Genomic DNA, 23,736 nt, shown 5'->3' with positions numbered 1-23,736 from the left:
ATCCCAACAATAGCATATGGAAGGTACAACAGATGTGAGACCTGCTGCATTGCAATTATCATAAAGCCTCACAAGGCATTCAGGAGATGGGCGAATGATACAAGGATTCAGATCTCGAGCTATACAAGATAAATAAAGATTTTACTTACTTTGTGTAATTCACATCATTACCACTGTAGTTTTTCCATACCGGCATATTTATGATATGTGACAGCTTTCTATTCGGTTTTTAGTTGCAAGTCATATTTCAATTTGGTTAAAAATCATCCACCACAGCACCTTCGATATTGTTAAATGGCACATATGTATATTTGAAAATATATTTGAAAAGACATTTTGGGGTGTTTTAGTGTGTTATGAAACTTTTTGTACGTGCCCGAGTGTAAATTTTAGGGAGTATGCGTCACTTTTGAACTACTGTATATATATTCTTTTTCCCCAATAGCTTTGGATTTCCTTATTACTGCTTTATCGATCACTAAAAGTAGCCAACAGCCTTTTCATCAAATATTAGCCGTTCATGTTAGAGCTGCATATTTTGTAAAAACTTGTACTATCACACTATACTTTGGCTCTATCATAAAACAAGCATAATCATCTTTTGCAAATTTCCCTATCATAATTTCCCTCCCAGCATTGGTGAAATTTATTTTCATATTACCGCTGTTGCGCTTCTATTGTGTACTTTTTACTCTCATTCAGTGTGCCATAGATACTAACTATGAGGAGGTTACTTCAGAAAAATCTTCCTTACTATTGGACTTGGGAATCTGACAAAACATAAAGTTTCAAACATTAGGTGTGGGTACCAAGAAAAGAGAAGGGTCATCCTACAGACTCATAACTGAGTTAATGGCCTGCAAAAGTAATTTAACTCCGTCATAATAAGGAAGAGCTGATATAGCAAGCTACCAATAGTATTATTTGAAATTCCTCAAAGGTGTCATTTAAAACAACGAAAGATTAACACTCATATATCTATAGCTATGCTAACAGGCACTGAAAGCTTGGTATTGTAAAACTTCCGTTCTCCATAAAGGAGTGTTGTCTACTCATTTTCTCTTGTTGGTCTTTAACATCTATCCATTTCGAAAGGGTGGTCCAAAGCTTTGACATAATATGTTGTAAGTCATAAAATAACAAACATAATGAAATAAAGTAGTTTTTATATGCCTCATTTAACTATGTATCTTTTTACCCGTCTATTTCAGCATGAATACTTGTTTTGTATAGTATATTCATTTTTAGTTTTATTAATCTGGTTCTTTAATTTTTTTTCTATGTATGGTGATGATGATATACAAGTTATATTTTGAATAACAAAGAAAGACATAAACATTGTTCATTCAATATGCTAATGAGTTGCGTGATAAATGAAACACAATGTTACGGGCTGCTGATAAGAAAGAATAAATGAGCACTAGACAATACTGAGAAACACTGAAGTATGACGGCTGTTATTCAACTTCATGTCGAAATGGAAATGTTACCGAAATGCGTGTTAGTACACCAATATGTGTATTGATCATATTACGATGTTTAATGTTGATTATGTTTAAGGTTAAAAATTTTGATTTGCATGTGTAGGTACTTGAGAAATTATAAATTTTTACTCAGAAATAGTCAGTACTAAAAGCTAAGTTGCAAAATTTACAGATATTTTAGATTTATTGTAGGTTTTTTAGCACATAATTTGAATAATTCAACAATCTCTCAATCAATAGTTGAATGATTACTCCAGATCTAGAAGATTAAGAGATATTGATGGAATTAATCAACAAAGAAAATTTCCAATATAATCCAAGACAGTTGTATATACTCGTAAAATAATCGAGCTTTGACAGGAAGTCATGCAACGATTTATTTAGTGCACTCTGAAATCCATCATAGTGGCAATGGTCCATCACGTTTGCATCCTTTAATCAAACTGTGGAAATAAATAAATCTTTAACTGGGATAATCAGGTCCGTTATTTCATTTAAAGGTTGCCATTGCTATCATCCTAACACCGTGCTCTTATTGATTCTCATCCCGGAATTATCTTTTAAATGACAACTATATCATTAAAAAGCTTACTTTATAATCCAGTTAGGTGTATATGTTCAGGGTCTCTTCTGCTTTCGGTTTCTAGGAAGTCACGAATAACCCGTTTTTGAATGTTGCCATGAGATTACCTTCTCACATAATTAACCGTATATATATTCAACAGTGAATAGAACTGACTGTGAGTTAATTCACACGAGACGATTTAATAAACCACATGAACACAATGTTGTAGTACGTTAAGTATCAATAAGTGGGCAACTTGGTGAACACTGCGATTGAAAACTTGGAAATCAGAATTCATCTACCCCCTTATAAGACTATTTGATAACACTATTTATTTTCTTTGTTTAGCTGAGTTCAGTATCGTGAATAAAAGCGAAGAAAGCATTATAAAAGTTTCTCCTGTCATCTGTAGGAATTATGGTATTGTGACGAGCCGAGAGAAGGTTGTGACTTAAAGACAGGATGAAAGCAACTGAGTAACTTTATTACAGAACACTCTCCTTTATATACAAAAACTCAATGCAACAGGAAAATTCCCGTTCAAACCGACACACATCGGTTAACAGTTAACGGTAAGAAAAACATACATGTTATTTCAGGTTCTTTTTAGTGCAAGGGGCGAGTGACGATACAAGCATAATATATACACAAAATGAAATGTCGTTACTATTTACGATCGTTTGACACACGGTTGGTACATGGCTCCCCCCCTAAAAATGACATACTGTACATGGTAAATAGGGTACCCTGAACTAGAGAGGTGAACTGTAGGCGGGTCATCTGGCAGGAGATAAGCAGGTTTTAGACGATCAATGGAGACCCAGTCTTCTTTGCCACGAATGTTTAGTAGGAATGCTTCCGGACTGCATCGGATCACAAGGAAAGGGCCGGTATAAGGGGGCGTTAGCGGTGGCTTGCTAGTGTCGTTGCGCAGGAGTACGTGCGTTGCAGAGTGCAAGTCTGTCGGTATGTGATGCTTTGCTGGGGGCTTGTAAGTCTGGCGGCATGGAGTAAATTTTTCCACGACGTGACTTATACGCTGGAGATCGTCGGAGGAGGTTGTAGAAGGAAAAAATTCGGCAGGGGCGACCAACGAACTGCCATTCACCATTTCAGCTGCCAAAACGTCGAGGGCGTCTTTTGGAGTGGTCCTTAGTCCCAGGAGGACCCAGGGAAGCTGAGTAAACCAGTTGGAATCCTTGCAGCGGGACATAAAGCTGCTTTGAGGGTGCGATGAAAACGTTCAACCATTCCATTGGCAGCGGGGTTGTAGGCAGTTGTCTGATGTAGGGTGATGCTCATGGGATTCGCTAATGATGTCATCAATTGAGAGGTGAAAGTGGTACCCCTGTCAGAAGTAATATGCTAAGGGATACCAAATCTTGCAATCCATCCTGAGAGAAAGGCAGATGTACATGAGGCGGACGTTGCAGTTTCCACGGGAATGACTTCAGGCCAACGAGTGGAGCGGTCGATGATGGTAAACAGGTAACGACGATCTTGTGACGTAGGTAAGGGGCCTACAACGTCGGCGTGAATGTGTGCGAAACGACACTGTGATTGAGGAAAGGTGCCCACTCTTGAATCCGTGTATCGATGTACTTTGGAAGTTTGGCAAGAAGTACAGGCGCGGACCCAATCATTAGCATCCTTAGAAATGCCAAGGGGTTTCTTGACAGGGCATCGGCAACGGGATTCATTTTCCCAGGGACGTATTGAAGGGTGCAATTGTATTCAGCCACGGCGGAGAGATGTTGGCGTTGACGGGCGGACCAGGCGTCAGACTGTCGAGTGAAGGCGTGCACCAGAGGCATGTGGTCTGTGCGAATGACGAAGGGCCTACCTTCTAAGAAATGGCGAAAGTGACGGATAGCCAAGTGCGCTGCCAGAAATTCGCGATCGAAGGTAGAATAACCCGATTCTGCCTTGGACAGTTTTCTGCTGAAGAAGGCCAATGGGCAGGGCGAGCCGTTGACAACCTGCTCGAGTACTGCACTAATGGCGACGTCGCTGGCATCGGTGGAGAGAAGGCGAGGGGCATGTGGGATAGGAAAAGTGAGAGCCGCAGCGGTTGATATGGCCTTCTTTGCATTGCAGAAGGCCGCTTCTTGAAGGGGACCCCACTTCAGGTCCTTTGGCTTGCCCTTGAGTGAGGCGTAGAGGGGAGCAAGAGTGGCGGCAATGGCTGGCAGAAAATGGTGGTAATAGTTGATCACGCCCAAGAATTCCTGCAGAGCTTTGACGGTCGAGGGGGTGGGGAAGTCCTGGAGGGCTGCTACCTTCTCAGGGAGGGGATGGACTCCTTCAGGAGTGATGCGGTGCTCTAAGAATGACACTTCGTTGACGCCAAAGGTACACTTGTCGTACCGGACTACAAGGCCGTTTTGTTACAGGTGGTCGAGCACAATGCGCAGGTGACGGAGGTGTTCCTCTTTTGAGGAGGAGAACACAAGTATGTCGTCCACATGACATACATTGAAGGGGAGGTCCCCTAAGATGCTATCCATAAGACGTTGAAAAGTGGCCCCAACATTAAGAAGGCCAAAGCAGGAGTAATTGAAGGTGTATGTACCAAACGGAGTGGTGATGGCGGTCTTGGGGATGTCTTCTGGGTTCATAGGCACCTGATAATACCCCTTCGCGAGGTCGAGCGTAGAGAAAACCTTTGCTTTGTGCAGGTAGGAGGTTACGTCAGTGATGTTTGGGAGGAGGTAGTGATCTGGTTCTGTTTGCATGTTCAGGCACCTGTAATCCCCACACAGACGGAGGGAGCCGTCTTTCTTCAGAACGATGTGTAAGGGTGACAACCATGGGCTGGAGGTCTTTTGGCAAAGGCCCATTTCCTCCATTTCGGCGAACGTCTGTTTGGCGGCTGCCAATCGTTCCGGTGCCAGACGTCTGAATTTTGCGAAGACTGGGAGCGTTTGGCGAAGTTCTGGATGGAAAACTTCTGGGTACAATGTGAGGAATTGGGCTTAGGCATCCGTGGGTGCACTGATTTGGAGAGCGAGGTTGGAGGGGGCGGGTTGAAGAGGTGTCGACAAGTACGAGTCTGCGTTGACCAATCGTTGGTGGGCGACATCGACCAGAAGGTAGAAATGAGAGAGGAAATCCGCACCGAGGATTGGCAATGTGACGTCAGCAACGAGAAACTTCCAATTAAATTTACCGTTTCCAAACAATAATTTCAGGTTCTCGTAACTGTAGGTGGGTATTGCAGATCCGTTGGCAGCTACCAAGCGGACGTCAGCAGACGTAGACAGACTACGTCGTGTCCTGAAGAGTTCCCTTGGTAAAAGAGAACGACAAGCACCCGTGTCTACCAAAAATCGCACGCCCATTCCTGCATCATGTAAAAAGAAAAGATTAGAAACACGGGAGGCCACCACCACGAGCGATGGCCTACTTACACGTGTTTTGGCCACTGACAATCCCTGGCACATTTCTTCGCGGCTGCCCCAAATTTGTAGTGGTAATAGCAAAACTGCGGAGGATGGGAGGTAATAAGTGGCTGTAGAAGTCGTTGGTTGGGGCGCGAGCGAGTGCTGGGTGGTGGGTGGCTTTGTCGCCGCTTGCACGTCACGTGGTAGGCGTGTATGTCCTACGGCATTCACGTCAGCTTCGGTTGACGTTGAATAGGCGTCCTCTTCGTCAGGAGTGGAGACGTTGATGGAGGTCTTGAAGTGGCTGTCCATCGACATCAGGTATGGCAGCACATATAGGTCCGGGTAAACGGCGTATCCAAAGGGCACGAAGTAGGTCCACCTTACGAGGAGAGCCGTCTGCAGCAGGTTGCAGGCGAGCGATACTGGTCATTTCCATGAGGGCGAGCGAAGCCCTTTGGTCCCCTAGCGGCTGTTGCAAGAGCTGAAAAAGCTTTGCTATACGGGCGGCTGGCGACGGCGAGCACTGCTGCAGAAGGTATGTTTTGAGGGCGTCATACGCTATTGGGGTGTCTCCTTGTTCACAAAGCCAGTCGTATATTTCTGGGAAAGTGACCTCCGGTATCGCCGCAAAAACATAATCTGCTTTGGTGGTTGAGCGAGTCACGCCCTTGATGGGAAACTGGACTTCTGCGCGCTGAAACCAAGCAAACGCCTCTCTGCTGGCGAATGACGAAAGTTTCAATGGAGTAGCCGCAGCGCCAACTTCCGTAGAGTTCACCATAGTACCAATGATGGAGGGGCGAGGGGGGGGGGTGTGGAAAGCGGGATGAGTGAGTCGACTTCCGGGGTCACCAATGTGACGAACCGAGAGAAGGTTGTGACACAAAGACAGGATGAAATCACCTGAGTAACTTTATTACAGAACACTCTCCTTTATATACAAAAACTCAATGCAACAGGAAATTTCCTGTTCAAAACGTCATGCATCGGTTAACAGTTAACGGTGAGAAAAACATACATGTTATTTCAGGTTCTTTTTAGTGTGAGGGGAGAGCGAAGATACAAGCATGATATATTCACAAAATGAAATGTCGTTACTATGCACGATTGTGTGACACATGGTTGGTACAGTATGATTCTTCCTTGTGGATATGGCACCCGCATGACACAAAAATATGCCTAATCAGCTATATCAGTATCTAATCTAAGCTCAATGCAGAGGAAGGTTGGAGGAGAAAGATCTCAAGATAATTACAGTAGAATCTCTGGGCCGATCTTATTTATTCTTTTACCGAAATTTCAATGTAAAAGTTAAAAATCTTTTATTTCTATATGCTTGCTGATGCTCTCTTGCTTAGGAATGTTCATCGACAATTTAAGCTGAAACAATGAAAATCTTGACAGCTTCAGAGTTTGTTTTGTTGATTATTTTCTACTCCCCTTAAGTGAGATTTATCATAGGTAGTAAGGGTGTAATATTTTTTTTTTCACTAGATTTTTTTCCATTGATGTATAAGTCTGTATTTTACCTTCGATTTGCTAGTTTGTATTTGGCATTGTGTGGCCAAGAATAGATAGTTGAAACTCAACAAACAGTTTTATGTTTTTTTTTTTTTTTTTTTTTTTTTTTTTTTGTCAGGATATAAGTGTAGTAAAATATACACAGACCTTTATTGCCCCTTTTAAGTGTTTAATCACAGTGATAGCTAGGTTAATAAGCCTTTAACAGTTACAAAAACTAAAGCAGCCAGTAAGAATAAAATGGTGAATTTAAATAAATTTGACAGTAAAATAGAGAAAACTTTGATAAAGATTGCCTGTAAAGAGGACTGTGTAATAAAGAGTGGAAAACTCATGTGACATACTGAATACGGTGTACAGTACTTGCAGATATTATTCAGCGCTTAACTATTGTAATATTTTGTTAAAACAATATTATGAAATATTCTGCTTTGTTTTAAAATGTATACGGTTGTATTTACTAGCGGAATAGGACTTTCTACAAGTAATGGCATTTTGTCAAGAAGATATATTATGATACATGTTCGTGTTGTAATTAATAAAGACTTTTAGTATTGTTTATTGGATTGGGAATCGGGGGTGTTAATTACTTTAGGGTTTACCACTTTAGGTGAATAATAGGTTGTATTTTCTATAGTCTACATGAGATTGGAATTTTTCTTGACAGCATTTTATATGCGTTTCTTCTACTTCTTTCAGTGATCTCATCTAATTCAAAACTAGAAATTAACCATATAGTTTCCTTAACTATCCAACGTCTCAGCTACCCCTAATAGATAGATAACCATTTTCGTAGCGCCCATCTTCAGTTACCTCGACCCAATTCCGCGTAGTTTTTGCTTTGTTTTAATTCTACGGATTTACAGATTTCCTTGATTCTAGCCGACGTCTTTGATAATACTATATTCTGTGGTGCGTTTTATAAGATTTACTGTATATTGGCATACTACTGAGCCGCACAAGACTTGTATTAGTACTGTTGAGAATTTGGTTGTGCTCGAACAGAAATATTTTCTTGATTATCCAATAAATACCTTCATTTTCACTCAAACTCTAAAAAAAAATTAAGCTTATTATGGTCCAAAATATAACCTTCACTGTTGTCACTTAGGGAGTTTCAAAACCCACATATAGAAATTAATGCATAATGACATTAACCTCCACCTTAACATTGCTCCACCTACTTTCACTAAATTTACTGAAGCTATAATGGACATCTGAGAAAGGACATGAAATTGGCTAGAATAATAATTTGTGAATGAAATGTAACCTTTTCGCCATAAGTGCTAATAAAACATCTATTCAGGAACCCCATAAAATTTTCCTTCAATTGTTTCATGAGGTTTGTTTAAGGAATTTACTTTATGAAATTAAACGAGTTTTCTGTAACATTCACAATACTTTATCAGTAAATAAAAGGCTGCCAAGTTTTTCACCACGGTTTCCACCCTATCAAATTATAAAGGAATATAAGAGTTATCAAGCAGGAAATATTCCTCGGAGTTACTATATACAATATGAATGTGGCAGCCTTACATACTTTACACAATTTTCTCTTTTCTTTAACATTATTTCTATCTTTCCCACGGTTCCAGCATTCATCTATTCGTTAATCTATCGATTTTTTTCACATCTTTACTACAGATGTTACTCTACACTACCCATTGTCTGATATTACGTCCTCTGCTTTATTTTGACATTTTCAAAAACTCATCGCAGTAAGTTGAGGTCTCTACACATATGTTCAATTAGACATTCAATTATTTGCTGATTGTACTAAAAGAGTCTATTAGACTACACTGTCCTAGGAATGATGTGAAAGGAATGGGCCTCCAGTGGGCAAATAGCTACTGGTCTTTGAAAGGAGACATGCAATATAGAAACATAATGTCCATTTTAACCATTTTATGGGCTGAGCACCTGTTTTAACAAAATCTAATGGTATCTTCGGCCTTCTCAAAATTCTTGCGTCTAAAAGTCTCCATTTCATATTGAAATTGCTAGAAGGATCGCTACTATTTTTTTTTTTTTTTTGTTAACAATGCAGGGTCAATGCAGAATTAATGACAATATAACATTTTTGAAATACCCAGCAACCTCATCAACAAAGTTCATCACCACTCACCCTAGCATACTTCCCGTTCAGTAAAAGACTTGAAAACTTTAAGAGATTATATCATTAAAGACTTCAATTTCTGGGGTTTCATTTCCTGGTAAAAATGGTGTTGCGGTGAACAAAAATATATTCCTCTCTCTAACCAGAATTCTAATTCTATAAAGGCACCCTCGCTGAAGCCTTGAGAACAGCATTGACAAGAGATAAATATTTCTCATTCTCTTACAATTGTATTTTGTAGATATTTAAAAAATGTAAAGCTTATATTTGATAAAAGGTTTTTCTTAACCTAATATTGGTTTGCCGTTGTCTTGGCAAAGGAATTTTTATCCAAATTCTATCCTAGATTGATTTTAGATTAGTAAACGTAAAGAAATATTTAATCCCTTCAAATTATTTTTATCCAATTTTCGAAAGTCAATAGAAAGGTTCTACATTACTTGATGATTTCATACTGTCATATCCTTATCCTACTTGATAGATGCAGCAATATGCCTTTTTTAAAAAAGTTTCACGATGAAATTCCTACATAATAGGCTGAATCCGATTAGCGGTAGTAGTACCACAGGTATTTGCTTCTCTAAATCATCAACTATGTTTTCATCAACGGCAGAAAATGAACGTGTAAAGAGACGTTTTTTCAAAGAGGAAATTAGGATAAAAAAAAATTTGGAAAATGTTCAAGCCTATGTGAATTAAGTTGAATAGTACTTGTACAAAATTCATTCAAGAGACACTGACATGTACAGAGAAGTGATACAAATTTCTACATAGAAATGAAGCGCTAATTCAGACTAAGTGGAGTAATCAACGAATTTTTCATATATCGAATTTCCTTGCAATTGTTAAATAGATGATTTCTGATTTCTGAATCTAACCAAAACTACTTTTTCTCGTTTTTGCAGAGTTTTTAAAGATGAATGAAAAATCATAGTACGAAGTATCTAAAAAGACGGAAATAAGACGCAGGGATGACGTGAAATAAGAACAAACCATTGTATAAGTAAACGAATAAAACAGTTCAAATGAAATCTATAAATCTAGAGGAATAAACATTCCTTCTAAAACAGGGATTCTATACTCTTTTGCATTTCTAACAATTCTTAGCAGAAATAAGACATTTATAAGGTACTTCCAAAACTAGAGGGTATTCAAAACTAAAGAAAGTTAGGCATCGTTTCACCTTATTTAAGTAAAGATCTACACATGAGCTTAAATTCTTATTCAGTATCTCCCAATGTCAAACCCCTAAAGACAAAGTGAAGCCACTAGAAGTTCAAACTCTCTATGGTAAACCATAACTATATGTTTTATGTTGAACAGTCTTACATGAGTCCTTTTATAGTTTAAATATGAAATATCTTTTAATGCTGTTAATGTTTTTAAAATATTTTATTGACATTTTTCTTTACTTCTTATATTATTTATTCATTTCCTTCTTTCCTTTCCTCACTGGGCTACTTTTCCCTATTGGAGCCCTTGGGCTGATGGCATCTTGCTGTTCCAACTAGGGTTGTAGCTTAGCTAGTAATACTACTACTACTACTACTACTACTACTACTACTACTACTACTAATGATAATAATAATACCCAACACTAAAGAAGTAAAAAAATGTAAAAGTTACAAAATAAATCCGAATATACTAGTAGTTTCGAGAAAATCATTAAAAGTTACAAATCAGTTTTAATATTCGTTTTCATTAAGGCTGCAAACCGTCGTGGAGTAGATTTTAAGGAATTAAAAGAAAGTTGGCAACTTTTACAAAACTACTAAATGATAAGCAACCTGAAATGTAGGGTGTGTTTTTGAATTAAGTGTTCATTTACTATGTCTCCATTAAAGGGCTATTAATATACTATGGAATTTATAAATTTCGGTTGCTGAAGTTGATGAGCGATCTTACAATGAAATTATCTTTTTTGTTACTTACAAAAGAAATAAGGCCTAAATGCGTAATAATAAGGTAATATAAGTTTACTAATTCTAACTTTATGAGTAAAGAGATTTAGCTCACACATTACTTGAGTTCTCAAAAAGCTCAACATATGTAAAAAGATACTCTTATTTCTAAAATCAATAATAATTTGTTAGTAACATTGGAAATAGAGAAAGGACATGAAGTGTTGGGATACATTCCAAACAACTTACTTGAACATATATTATTTTGTGATAATTAGGAAAACTGTTAATATTTCCAATAACATCATGAGATATTCTATTTTCTGCTTTTAGAACTTGTTTGAGCCAAGAATTTGTAGAAAATTTAGATTTACCAAATGTAAGGAGTTAATACAAAATCAACACAATCAAAATATGGAACATTAATGTTTCTTCCAACCCAGCATTTTCAAATGAGTTATATTATTTACACTGAGAATGTTTACAAACCACCAAATTCTATCAAGAAAACAAGTCTTATATTCTCTCCTCACCTTTCTATAAGCTAGTGTCTCGACGGTAGCTCTCCTTGGGTCCTGATACACAAAAGTTTGGAAGTGTGTAGACAAGGTGTCCTCCTGTCGCTGGATTTGGAAAGTTGCGTACGGGTATATGTCCTCTGCGTATTCTACAAGAAAAGGAGGATGCATGGCAAGTCAAAGCAAATCTAAAACTCAAATACCTGATGGCTATTCTTGGACGAACCACCAAATAGCTCACATACATTTGAGCTATAACAAAATAAATTGGACTCCTTGATAATATCTGTTTCACATGAAATCATAAATGTTTGATAACAGTCACTATCATTACAAAATCACTTTTAATGGTATAATCTGATAGACAAGAATATCATGCTGATAGCAAAGTATACTTGTGCAAAAGGTACCATCTGAACAAATTATCATGAACTTCTTGTAGAATGGAACATACTTGCAAGATCATTGCACTCTTAAATATTTCCTTACTAATTGTTATAAATTAATGAGAAGCGCTGAACCTCCTACTCATCTACAATACCGTTAAGTTTTTTACCAATAGCTATAATCAAAGCTCAAAACTCCTAGAATAAACTCTATTGACAGTATTTGGTAGCATGAATCATTTATAATACAACTGAAAAGTTTGATCAGTTGGTGAATCGTAAATATATACCAACACCACAAATATCTATTCACACATGGATGTCTCAATGTAACATCCAATTCTGATACAATAAATTGTTGAGAAAATATTTTAACTTTTTATCTAAGCAAGCTATGGCATACTTCCACCTGCAAGTAAAACTATTTTCTGAATATTTTGTCAATGTATATTGAGATATATTTCTAAAAACTAATTATTTTGTTTTCATATTAAAGCTACTAACCTGGAATCTGTTCAAGAGCACTAACATCATGGATAGGTGATGGTGCAGGCTTTCTTACTGTTGCATAGTACTGTTCGCGTGCTGCTAGATTACTCTTGTTCTCAGCAACTGAATTGGCGGATGGATCACTCACTCCATCACTTGGAGATGCTCCATCTTGGTCATTCATTGGTCCTGAAGAGAAATTCAAAGCACACCATAAATCAAGGAAAAAATAAAATAAACCTTTGCTGTCAAATGAGGTCTACATTTTCTGTGCTGGCTTATTTGTAAGTCACAAATAAGCAAAAGGAAATATATTGTTTAGTACCTTTCTTCCCTGTAATTCTGAAGGACTAAATTATAAAAGATACAAATAGATGCAAATGAATTAGAAACTAACAACTTACTTTTGATTCCTCCATGTTTAACCATTAGAGCACCATTTAGCAAATATGATGTCGGGTTAATGATAGTACCTTTCACGATAATAAACTTATTTAACTTTTTGTGTTGGACAAAACAATGATTTTAATACTACCTTTATACAGTGCGCTTGTTAAACCAAACAAGACTAGTTCTCAAGTTGAGATTGCAAGAGTTTTTGGTATACTTTAATATTAATGTTTCTCTGAAGATTGCCTACTCAATGGGAATGAGTGTATTCAACAACTCCGGTAAAGACTTAAAACTTATTTCCCAAGTAAAATTATGCAGATTGGTATTTCACATAAATATAGCCAGATTACTGAAAATATGATATCTACTTACTTCTTTTAAGGCACAAAGTTATAGCAACTATGATAGATATGAGAGCAATGCAGGAAATGACAACAGGAACAATGAAAGCGGGATCTGTGAACACATCCTCAGGAGAGGGTCCAACACCGACAGCAGGGCCTATAATGCCTCCTCCAAGGGATCCTAAGCCTTCCTGTATGTGTTCTGAAAAAAGTGATAAAATGATATAATACAATGGATAATGTCAAAATCATTATAAGAGTTATATCTTGAAGACAATTTCTAATACATGCTTAAAAATATTCAAATCATAAGCTAAAGAAAGTGCTAGTAGGAGGCAATGTTGTTACCAAAAGCAATACCTACCGCCAGTAATTCCAAGTGTATTAAAATTGTAGCTAGCAGTAGTTTCACCAGCGGGATTATTTGCTGTGAGACTAACTTCATATGGAGTAGCAGGGACAAGTTCTCCTACCGAATATTCTTTCTGCGCCCCTGGTAGCCGACCACTTACTAAAATCAAACAAATTTTATTGAATAGAGAGTATAATAATACCAGTTCAGTGCTAAGAATCTCGATGGTAAGAGCATCGTCATATTTCGTATACAATTTATTATTTACCTCAATATTACTCACCAATTTGCCAGTCTCTCTGTCCTGCTGGTTTAATTCTTATGACAAATTGTGAAATTGGACACTGAGGATCAACCCACGATGCAAGACGAAAAGCTGCTGCAGTGGTGTTAGCTGTAATTAATCGATGTTGGGGAGGGGGAGTTGGACGCGAACCTTTGGTGCGAACTGTTATTACCTCACTAGCAGCTCCTGGACCTAATAAACCCAAATGCAAGAAATAAGACACAAAATAAGTTGAACACCGAGAAAACCCTTATGTTTTAAAGCCTATCTGTCAGTGTACAAAACAATATCTTCTAGAGAGAAAAATAATCACAAACCATAGTTGCAATCTCAGATTACATCCAAAAGGCAATCAAGCATAAAGCCAAAATAGAGGGATTTTAAAACAATGATATTAAAATTGTAACTATGAAGCAAATAAAACTTGTATTGTATTATTTGGCTGCATAGTTTAAAATTTTCTCTAAAGTCAATAGCTACAGGGAATATTCTCCTATTTCAAAGCAAACGATATATAGGAGATGAGGATGTTAACCACAGGGCTTGGATCTCTACGTATGATGTAAGCTTATGTCCTTTCGTATTCAGTGGCAGTCAGCCACCAATAAACTGGATATGTCTGAAGTTTAATTTCAACAATAAAATACTAGTGATGTATTTTACTAAAATCAAGACATTAATTTCACAAAATGTTTGGATTAAATATACTGTACTAAACTCCCCACTCCAATACTAGAGAAAAGAACACACCAAGCAGGTATCTGTTTCCATAGATTATGGAAATCTTAACACGATATCACAAATTTGTCATTAGGATAAGTTAAGGTACTGAAAATCATGTAGAAGTTAATATAATATAATCTTACCAATCTTATTATGTAGAGTGAGGTATAAATGATATTCTGTACCACAGGTGAGGTCAGTTAGCGTATACTGAGTCAAATAACGTGCTAAGGAAATTTCTCTCCATTCTCCTTGGTCAGGTCTCCAAGTAAGAGTCAATTTACGTACAGGAGCCCCACCATCATCAACGGGGCGCCAAGATACGGTGACGTCATTGGGTGTGGCTCCCATAGAGTGTAATAACACGGCAGCAGGCGGAACTAAAGACAGTAAGGAAAGATTTCACTATAAAAAACAATAGCATAATTAAAAATCCCTTTCTATAAATATATATACATATAAATATATATATAATTTATACATACATACATATATATATATATATATATATATATATATATATATATATATATATATATATGTGTGTGTGTGTGTGTGTGTGTGTATGTGTGTGTGTATTGATATATCATTTTGAAATATTCCTTCAAATATGAAAATATTGTAAAACAGTTTGCTTACCCATGACAACGAGGGTGTATAAGACATGATCGGAGCCATGTTTGTTAGTGACATGGCAAGAATAATTTCCAGAATCTGCTCTTTGACACTCCCTTATGAGTAATCCTCCATCAAGTTGCAGCACATACCTGTCAAGAGATCATATTGGCCTTTTGTGAGTATCAATATATTGTAGTTGTAGAAAATGTACATCCTTATGATGTAGTATGATTGCTCTATTCAAAAGATATGGCATTTTTACCTATTCTCAGAGTTAATAGGGGCATTGTCTTTTCGCCAGGTCACAGCGGGTTTTGGACGACCAACGTGTGGACAGGTTAGCACCACATCAGTTCCTCGGGCAATATACACATCTCCTCCAACACTGAACACTCCAGCACCCACTTTAACAATGGGAAGAAAAGAATAAAAATGAATTATTTTGACATAACAAATCTAATCTTACATTACTACATTAATTTATGAGTACGTTAGCCACAACTGTTAAGAGTAAATAAAATATAAGGAGTTAATGCAGCTTCCTTAACATTATTATTATTATCATCATCATTATTATTATTATTATTATTATTATTATTATTATTATTATTATTATTATTATTATTATTTAAGTTTTTGGCAAATGTTCTCACTTTTCGTATTACTTAGTTCTAGAACTCTATCTTGCTTGTGTTTTGTTCCTTCCTCATAAGAGGTTTTATCAAAATCAATTTGATTTCATAACAATAATTATCAATCAGGGCAGTATGATCTAGTTTTCCCGTTTAGCTTTTGCTTTTCAAGTTTAGTAATTCCTATTGCTCTTTCACTGTATCCTATATTTCTCATCTAGTCCAATAGATTTGATTTTTCATTACAATTCATATTTGTTTGCAGTGTTTAACCTAATTCACACAATTCATACTACTGTGGTTTTATCCTCTGATTTCTGTTGTATTTGCCTTGTGAATTTACTGTGGCACTATCAATTTTAGTTTGATTGAAAGTTGCTTTTCCTTTATTGATTCATAGCTGGTTTATTTCCTTGCCAGTTATTATTTTTAGCTGACGGGCACCATATTATTTTGTACATAAAGGTTACCTCTTCTGAGAAATGCTATTTGCAACTTACCCAATTATTATTATTATTATTATTATTATTATTATTATTATTATTAGTAGTAGTAGTAGTAGTAGTAGTAGTAGTAGTAGTAGTAGTAATAATAATAATAATAATAATAATAATAATAACTGGAAAAGCAGAATGTTATAAGCCTACAGTGTTCAACAGCAGCCTAGTGCAAATGAAAAATGAAAGAGAAATATAAGATTTATCACGATCGGTAACAACGTTAAATAAATAAGTTACATAAACTATCCAACTATACATGTTGTTTGGCTTAGAAAACAAACTAGTTGCATAGCAAATGATGCTACTCTCTTTGTACCAATTCCATCTCCTGAATGTAGACCTATGATTTCTGAATTCCCTTGATTGAATCTAGCTAAATTTAGCGCATGCTACAAATTATTGGTATGAAGTTGGACATTAAAAAAACTCAAGGTATGATTGTAAATAGGTCAAGGACAGTGGCTCCTGAATATCCAGATATCTGTATTGACGATGTCTCTTCTACTATAGACAACTCATTTAAAATTCTAGGTGTGATTCTTGATTACAAATTTACTTTTGATAGCCCCATTCGGTTTGTTTCTTCTTAAATTGCACAAAAAAAAAACTGTTTATTGTGAGTCTTTTAGGATTTTTGGTGGTCAATCTATCCTGAGGAAATGTTTTAAGTCTTCCTGTCTACCTTTTCTTTCGAGTATAGATTATGTCTAGTCATCAACTGTTGACTCTCTCCTTGATCTGCTGGACAAAAACTTGCAGTCTATTAAAGTTCTTATTCTTGATCTCGATGTTAATCTCTTGCACTGTTATTTAGTTCATTCTTTGTGCGTGTTTCCTAAGATTTTTTCATAACTTTGACTATCCATTGTATTCAGATCTTCTCAATATGTACCATCCTGTACGTAGCACTAGGCATGCAGTTGATTCTAACAGTTTTGCCTTTTCTATTATGAGGCTCAATACCGCTCAGTATCCTAGAAATTTTATTCCACCTGTGACCAGAGTGGGTTGAATCGGTAGAACTTCTGAAGTTCAAACTTATTTGCAGATGCTTTTCAGTTGAACAGGTTGACATAAGCCTCTTTATATATGACATATATTTTACCGTTGTTGTCGTCTTATTTATTTTATTCAATTGTTATTTCCTTTCTTTACTATGCTGCTTTCCCTGATGGAGCCCTTGGGCTTGTGGAACCCTATTTTTTTTAGTAATGATGAGAATAATTGATCAATAGAACAGCCTTCGCAATAACATTGAACTAATAAAGTTCCACCGTTTCCACAATTGGTCAAAACTGGAATAAAACTTGTAGATAGTGTGAAGTATTAAGCCGATTAATGAAGAAGGTAGGTGTTAGAATTAACTGCATCCCTAGTATTACAGGTCTGGGAAGACCTGATATCAACAAGTGGTCAGAATTATTAAAATCTTATGGAAAATGTACAAAGAACTAACCAAACGACGGTGCCACAGACTAACAGAACATACAGATCAGGGATAAGGAATTTAATGGACTGCAAGTCTTTGTATAATAAATTAAGATTAGAGTCAGCAGCTTGATAGTATAAAGGAAAAGAGTATTCATAACATATTTGAAAGAATCTAAACGTTTCCCCAAGATAGATTGATGGCCCAAAAATTATAAGATTTTTAATATGCTATTTTTGTGTGCATTTAAAGAAGAAACAGATCAGATGTGTTTCTCAAAAGTAAATTTGCAATCGAGAATCACTCCTAGAATCTTTAATGAGTTGCATCCTGTTAGGTAGACGTTGTCAATCAGATATAGGCAACCTGCGGTCCGCGGGCCTGTTGTGCGGTCTCCGAGACTTTCTAGATTATTGAAATATTTTCCATTATATTTACTTATATCAGTAATCATTACTATTATCCTTAGGTAATAATACAAGAGATGGCAGTTTTATGTAAGCTTTCACAGTAAGACTAATAAAAGAAGGAAGAATTGCAATAAAAGTCGGTATATACCGGGAAAGTTATATTTCTTAAATATATGTATCGTCATGCAGCCTTCACGCACTTGAATATAGTAAAATGTATTCCCCAGTTGATGAACAGTTGCCCATGTGTGGTGTAAATGAATAAATCTGGATGTTGAAGAGCCACTAACATTGACTTACAATCATACTTTCTTCAACTCCATCCCCCATAATTTTTTTAATGCACTAACTTAAGTAGATCTATATCAAGGGATTCACCAATCATATGTCTGCAATAAGGATTAAAATTAATGTAAAGCAATTAGCATCATTTGCATATGCAATAAGTTTGTTTTCAAGGTGAAACTACATATCAATAAGTATGTAAAATGAAAAGCAATTGGCTGAGAGAAAAAAATGATGATGATATGATACAAGTGTTTTGTTTATTTGATGCTTGATCTTATATCACTAGTGGTTTTAGCTTTATGCTTTTATTTTTTCTCTCGTTTTATTTACCGAAATATTTTGATTTTCTTTAGTATTTTAGAATAGTAGAAATATGTTGTAGTTATGTATATATACGTATATGTCAATTAATACTTCTCACTTAACCGATACTGCATTACAATTTTATTCAGGCATAATTAAACGAATAGATAACTGAATACAGCAGAATTACCATGATTAGACAATTTAGCCTTATCGCTAAAATTGATTGCTACATTGCCTGGTAAATGACGATCAAAATTTCGCAGCGTTAGTTTCTTTTTTTTTTTTTTTACTTATCATTTTTAAAATGATAAGTTAAATTTTTATATTATATCATTTCATATAACATATATTATATCATAGTATTTAAAATTTTTTTTAGGCTGATCTGTTTTGTAACAAAAAGTCCACTTTCGGTGGTTTTAAGGTTTATCTCATGCCTCGTCAAATTGGTTTGTACCAATCATGTGTTACATGATCGTACATAGTTCATTTTGTGTATATATTATGCTTGTATCTTCGCTCTTCCCTCGCACTAAAAAGAACCTGAATAAACATGCCTGTTTTACTCACCGATAATGGTGTCGGTTTTGAACATGAAATTTCCTGTTGCATTGAGCTTTTGTATATAAAGGAGAGTGTTCTATAATAAGCTCACTCAGCTGCTTTCATCCTGTCTTTGTGTCACAACCTTCTCTCGGCCCGTCACATTGGTGACCCCGGAAGTCGACTCGCTCCTCCCGCCTTCGCCCCCCCCCCCTCGCCTCTCCGTCGTTGGTACTATGGGGGACTCTACGGAAATTAATGCTGCTGCTCCCCCATTGAAACTTTCGTCATTCGTCAGCAGAAAGGCGTTTGCTTGGTTTCAGCGCGCAGAAGTCCAGTTTCGCATCAAGGGCGTGACTCGCTCAACCACCAAAGCAGATTATGTTTTTGCGGCGATACCGGAGGACACTTTCCCGGAAATATCCGACTGACTTTGTGAACAAGGAGATACCCCAATAGCGTATGACGCTCTCAAAACATACCTACTGCAGCAGTACTCGCCGTCGCCAGCCGCCCGTATAGCAAAGCTTTTTCAGCTCTCGCAACAGCCGCTGGGGGACCAAAGGGCTTCGCTCGCCCTAAGGGAAATGACCAGTATCGCTCGCCTGCAACCTGCCGCAGACGGCTCTCCTTGTGAGGTGAACCTACTTCGTGCCCTTTGGATACGCCGTTTACCTGGACCTATACGTGCTGCCATACCTGATGTCGATAGTTTACCCCTAAAAGGACTTGATGACCAAAGCCGACGCCCTTATGGACAGCCACTTCAAGACCTCCATCAAGGCCTCCACCCCTGACAAAGAGGACACCTATTCAACATCAACCAAAGCTGACGTGAATGCCGTAGGACATACATGCCTACCCCGTGACGTGCCGAAGTGGCGACAAAGCCACCCACCACTCGCTCGCGCCCCAACTAACGACTTCTACAGCCACTTACTACCTCTCATCTGCCATAGGTTTGCTACTACCACTTCAAATTCGGGGCAACCGCGAAAAAATATGCCAAGGATTGTCAGTGGCCAAAAGACGTGTAAGTAGGCCATCGCTCGTGGCGGTGGCCTCCCATGTTTCTAATCTTTTCTTTTTACATGATGCAGGAACGGGCGTGCGATTTTTGGTAGACATGGGTGCTTGTCGTTCTCTTTTGCCAAGGGAACTCTTCAGGACACGACGTAGTCTGTCTACGTCTGCCGACGTAGTCTGTCTACGTCTGCCGACGTCCGCTTGGTAGCTGCCAACGGATCTGCAATACTCACCTATGGTTACGAGAACCTCACATTATCGTTCGGAAACGGTAAATTTAATTGGAAGTTTCTCGTTGCTGACGTCACATTGCTAATCCTCGGTGCGGATTTCCTCTCTCATTTCCACCTTCTGGTCGATGTCGCCCACTGACGATTGGTCAACGGAAACTCGTACTTGTCGACACCTCTTCATCCCGCACTCTCCAACCTCGCTCTCCCCATCAGCGCACCCACGGATGCCTACGCCCAACTCCTCATGTCGTACCCGGAAGTTTTCCTTCCAGAACTTCACCAAACACACACTGCTCCTGCCAAGCACGGTATTTATCACCATATCAAGATGACAGGACCCCCAGTCTTTGCAAAATTCAGACGTCTGGCACCGGAACGATTGGCAGCCGCCAAACAGACATTCGTCAAAAATGGAGGAAATGGGCCTTTGCCAAAAGGCCTCCAGCCCATGGTCGTCACCCTTACACATCTTTCTGAAGAAAGACGGCTCCTTCCGTCGGTGCGGGGATTACAGGCGCCTGAACATGCAAACAGGACCGGATCACTACCCCCTCCCAAACATTGCCGATGTGACCTCCTACCTGCACAAAGCGAAGGTTTTCTCTATGCTCGACTTCGCGAAGGGGTATTATCAGGTGCCTATGAACCCAGAAGACATCCCCAAGACAGCCATCACCACTCCGATTGGTACATACACCTTCAATTACTCCTGTTTTGGCCTTCATAATGCTGGGGCCATGTTTCAACGTCTCATGGATGGCATCTTAGGGGACCTCCCCTTCTGTGTATGTTATGTGGACGACATACTTGTGTTCTCCTCAAAAGAGGAACACCCCCGTCAAGTGAGCATCGTGCTTGACCGTCTGCAACAAAATGGCCTTGTAGTCTGGTACGACAAGTGTACCTTTGGTGCCAACAAAGTGTCATTCTTAGAGCACCGCATGTCTCCTGAAGGAGTCCATCCCCTCCCTGAGAAGGTAGCAGATGTTCAGAACTTCCCCGCGCCCTCGACCGTCAAAGCTCTGCAGGAATTCTTGGGCATGATCAACTATCATCACCGTTTTCTGCCAGCCATTGCCGCCACTCTTGCTCCCCTCTACGCCTCCCTCAAGGGCAAGCCAAAGGACCTGAAGTGGGGTCCCCTTCAAGAAGCGGCCTTCTGCAATGCAAAGAAGGCCCTATCAACGGCTGTGGCTCTCACTTTTCCTATCCCACATGCCCCTCTCCTTCTCTCCACCGATGCCAGCGATGTCGCCATTGGTGCAGTACTCAAGCAGGTGGTCAACGGCTCGCCCCGCCCATTGGCCTTCTTCAGCAGAAAACTTTCCAAGGCAGAATCGGGTTATTCTACCTTCGATCACGAATTGCTGGGGGTGCACTTGGCTGTCCGTCACTTTCGCCATTTCTTAGAAGGTAGGCTCTTCGTCATTCGCTCAGACCACATGCTTCTGGTGCACGTCTTCACTCGACAGTCTGACGCCTGTTCTGCACGTCAACGCCAACATCTCTCCACCGTGGCTGAATACAATTGCACCCTTCAATACATCCCTGGGAAAATTAATCCCTTTGCCGATGCCATGTTAAGAAACACGTTGGCTGCCGTTCAACTGGGATAGGATTACAACGCACTAGCTGAAGCCCAATGACAGGATCCAGAGTATCAATCATGTAGGACATCCTGCACGTCCCTCCATTGGGAAGACTTCCCCTCGAAGACTCAAACACCACCCTCCTCTGTGATGTTAGTACTGGTAGACCGCGACCTTGGATTTCTGCTGTCATGCGCTGGCAGGTGTTTGATTTAATTCACGGCCTTTCACATCCCTTGTGTCGTTCTACTGCACAGCTGCTGAAGACGAAGTTCATTTGGCAAGGCATTTCTAAGGATGCTAAGGATTGGGTCCGCGCCTGTACTTCTTGCCAAACTTCCAAAGTACATCGACACACGGATTCAGGAGTGGGCACCTTTCCTCAACCTCAGCGTCGTTTCGCACACATTCACGTCGACGTTGTAGGCCCCCTACCCACATCACAAAGACATTGTTACCGTTACCTGTTTACCGTCATCGACCGCTCCACTCGTTGGCTTGAAGCCATTCCCATGGAAACTGCAACGTCCGCCTCATGTACATCTGCCTTACTCTCAGGATGGATTGCAAGATTTGGTATCCCTTAGAATATTACTTCTGACAGGGGTACCACTTTCATCTCTCAATTGTGGACATTATTAGCGAATCTCCTAGGCATCACCCTACATCAGACAACAGCCTACAACCCCGCTGCCAAAGGAATGGTTGAACGTTTTCATCGCACCCTCAAAGCAGCTTTGATGTCCCACTACAAAGATTCCAATTGGTTTACTCAACTTCCCTGGGTCCTCCTGGGACTAAGGACCACTCCTAAAGACGCCCTCGACGTCTCGGCCGCTAAAATGGTGTATGGCGACCCATTGGTCGTCCCTGCCAAATTTTTTCCTTCTACAACCTCCTCCGACGATCTTCAGCGCATACATCACGTCGTGAGAAAATTTACTCCATGCGGCCAGACTTACAAGCCCCCAGCGAAGCAACACATACCAACAGACTTGCACTCTGCAACGCACGTCTTCCTGCGCAATGACACTAGCAAGCCACCGCTAACGCCCCCTTACACGGGCCCTTTCCTTGTGATCCGACGCAGTCCGAAAGCATTCCTACGAAACATTCGTGGCAAAGAAGACTGGGTCTCCATTGATCGTCTAAAACCTGCTTATATCCTGCCAGATGACCCGCCTACAGTTCGCCTCTCTAGATCAGGGCGCCCTATTTAACATGTACAGTATGTCATTTTTAGGGAGGGAGCCATGTACCAACCGTGTGTCACACGATCGTACATCGTTCATTTTGTGTATATATTATGCTTGTATCTTCGCTCTTCCCTCGCACTAAAAAGAACCTAAATAAACATGTCTGTTTTTCTCACCATTAACGGTGTCGGTTATGAACATGAAATTTCCTGGTGCATTGAGCTTTTGTATATAAAGGAGAGTGTTCTATCCTGTCTTTTAGTCACAACCTTCTCTTGGTCCGTCACAGGCTCGTTTCGGGACGTCTGAGATAATTTCATGGAAACTTTTAAACAATCTGCTTAATTCCTCTTGTTGCTCCTTGTTCAAATGAGTTAATTTCTCTTCTAAGTTCCTAATGATGGATGAATTATTCACTTTGCTTACAGCCCCAACCTCATATCCATCGTCGTCTTTCATGGGTGGAATGTTTTGCGCCATACATACCTGTGAAGCTTCGGTC

The 23,736-nt window shown here is 38.9% G+C and overlaps 1 protein-coding gene across 2 annotated transcripts in view; it reads right to left on the bottom strand.

Moving 5' to 3' along the window:
• Positions 1-23,736, bottom strand: part of LOC137625985 (cell adhesion molecule Dscam2-like) — a 2,034,023-nt gene that overhangs the window by 27,988 nt on the left and 1,982,299 nt on the right. For both annotated transcript variants that reach the window (XM_068357069.1, XM_068357078.1), the window contains exons 27-34: positions 15,345-15,486; positions 15,104-15,231; positions 14,608-14,844; positions 13,739-13,933; positions 13,468-13,614; positions 13,132-13,305; positions 12,382-12,555; positions 11,507-11,640 (exon numbers count right to left, since the gene is read on the bottom strand). In XM_068357069.1, the coding sequence (XP_068213170.1) occupies positions 11,507-11,640; positions 12,382-12,555; positions 13,132-13,305; positions 13,468-13,614; positions 13,739-13,933; positions 14,608-14,844; positions 15,104-15,231; positions 15,345-15,486 (1,331 nt within the window). The remainder of the gene's footprint in view (positions 1-11,506; positions 11,641-12,381; positions 12,556-13,131; positions 13,306-13,467; positions 13,615-13,738; positions 13,934-14,607; positions 14,845-15,103; positions 15,232-15,344; positions 15,487-23,736) is intronic.

The sequence above is a fragment of the Palaemon carinicauda genome, chromosome 2 (assembly GCF_036898095.1).
Source record: "Palaemon carinicauda isolate YSFRI2023 chromosome 2, ASM3689809v2, whole genome shotgun sequence".
In the NCBI taxonomy this organism is placed as follows: domain Eukaryota; kingdom Metazoa; phylum Arthropoda; class Malacostraca; order Decapoda; family Palaemonidae; genus Palaemon; species Palaemon carinicauda.
This window is presented reverse-complemented; position numbering and strand designations above follow the sequence as displayed.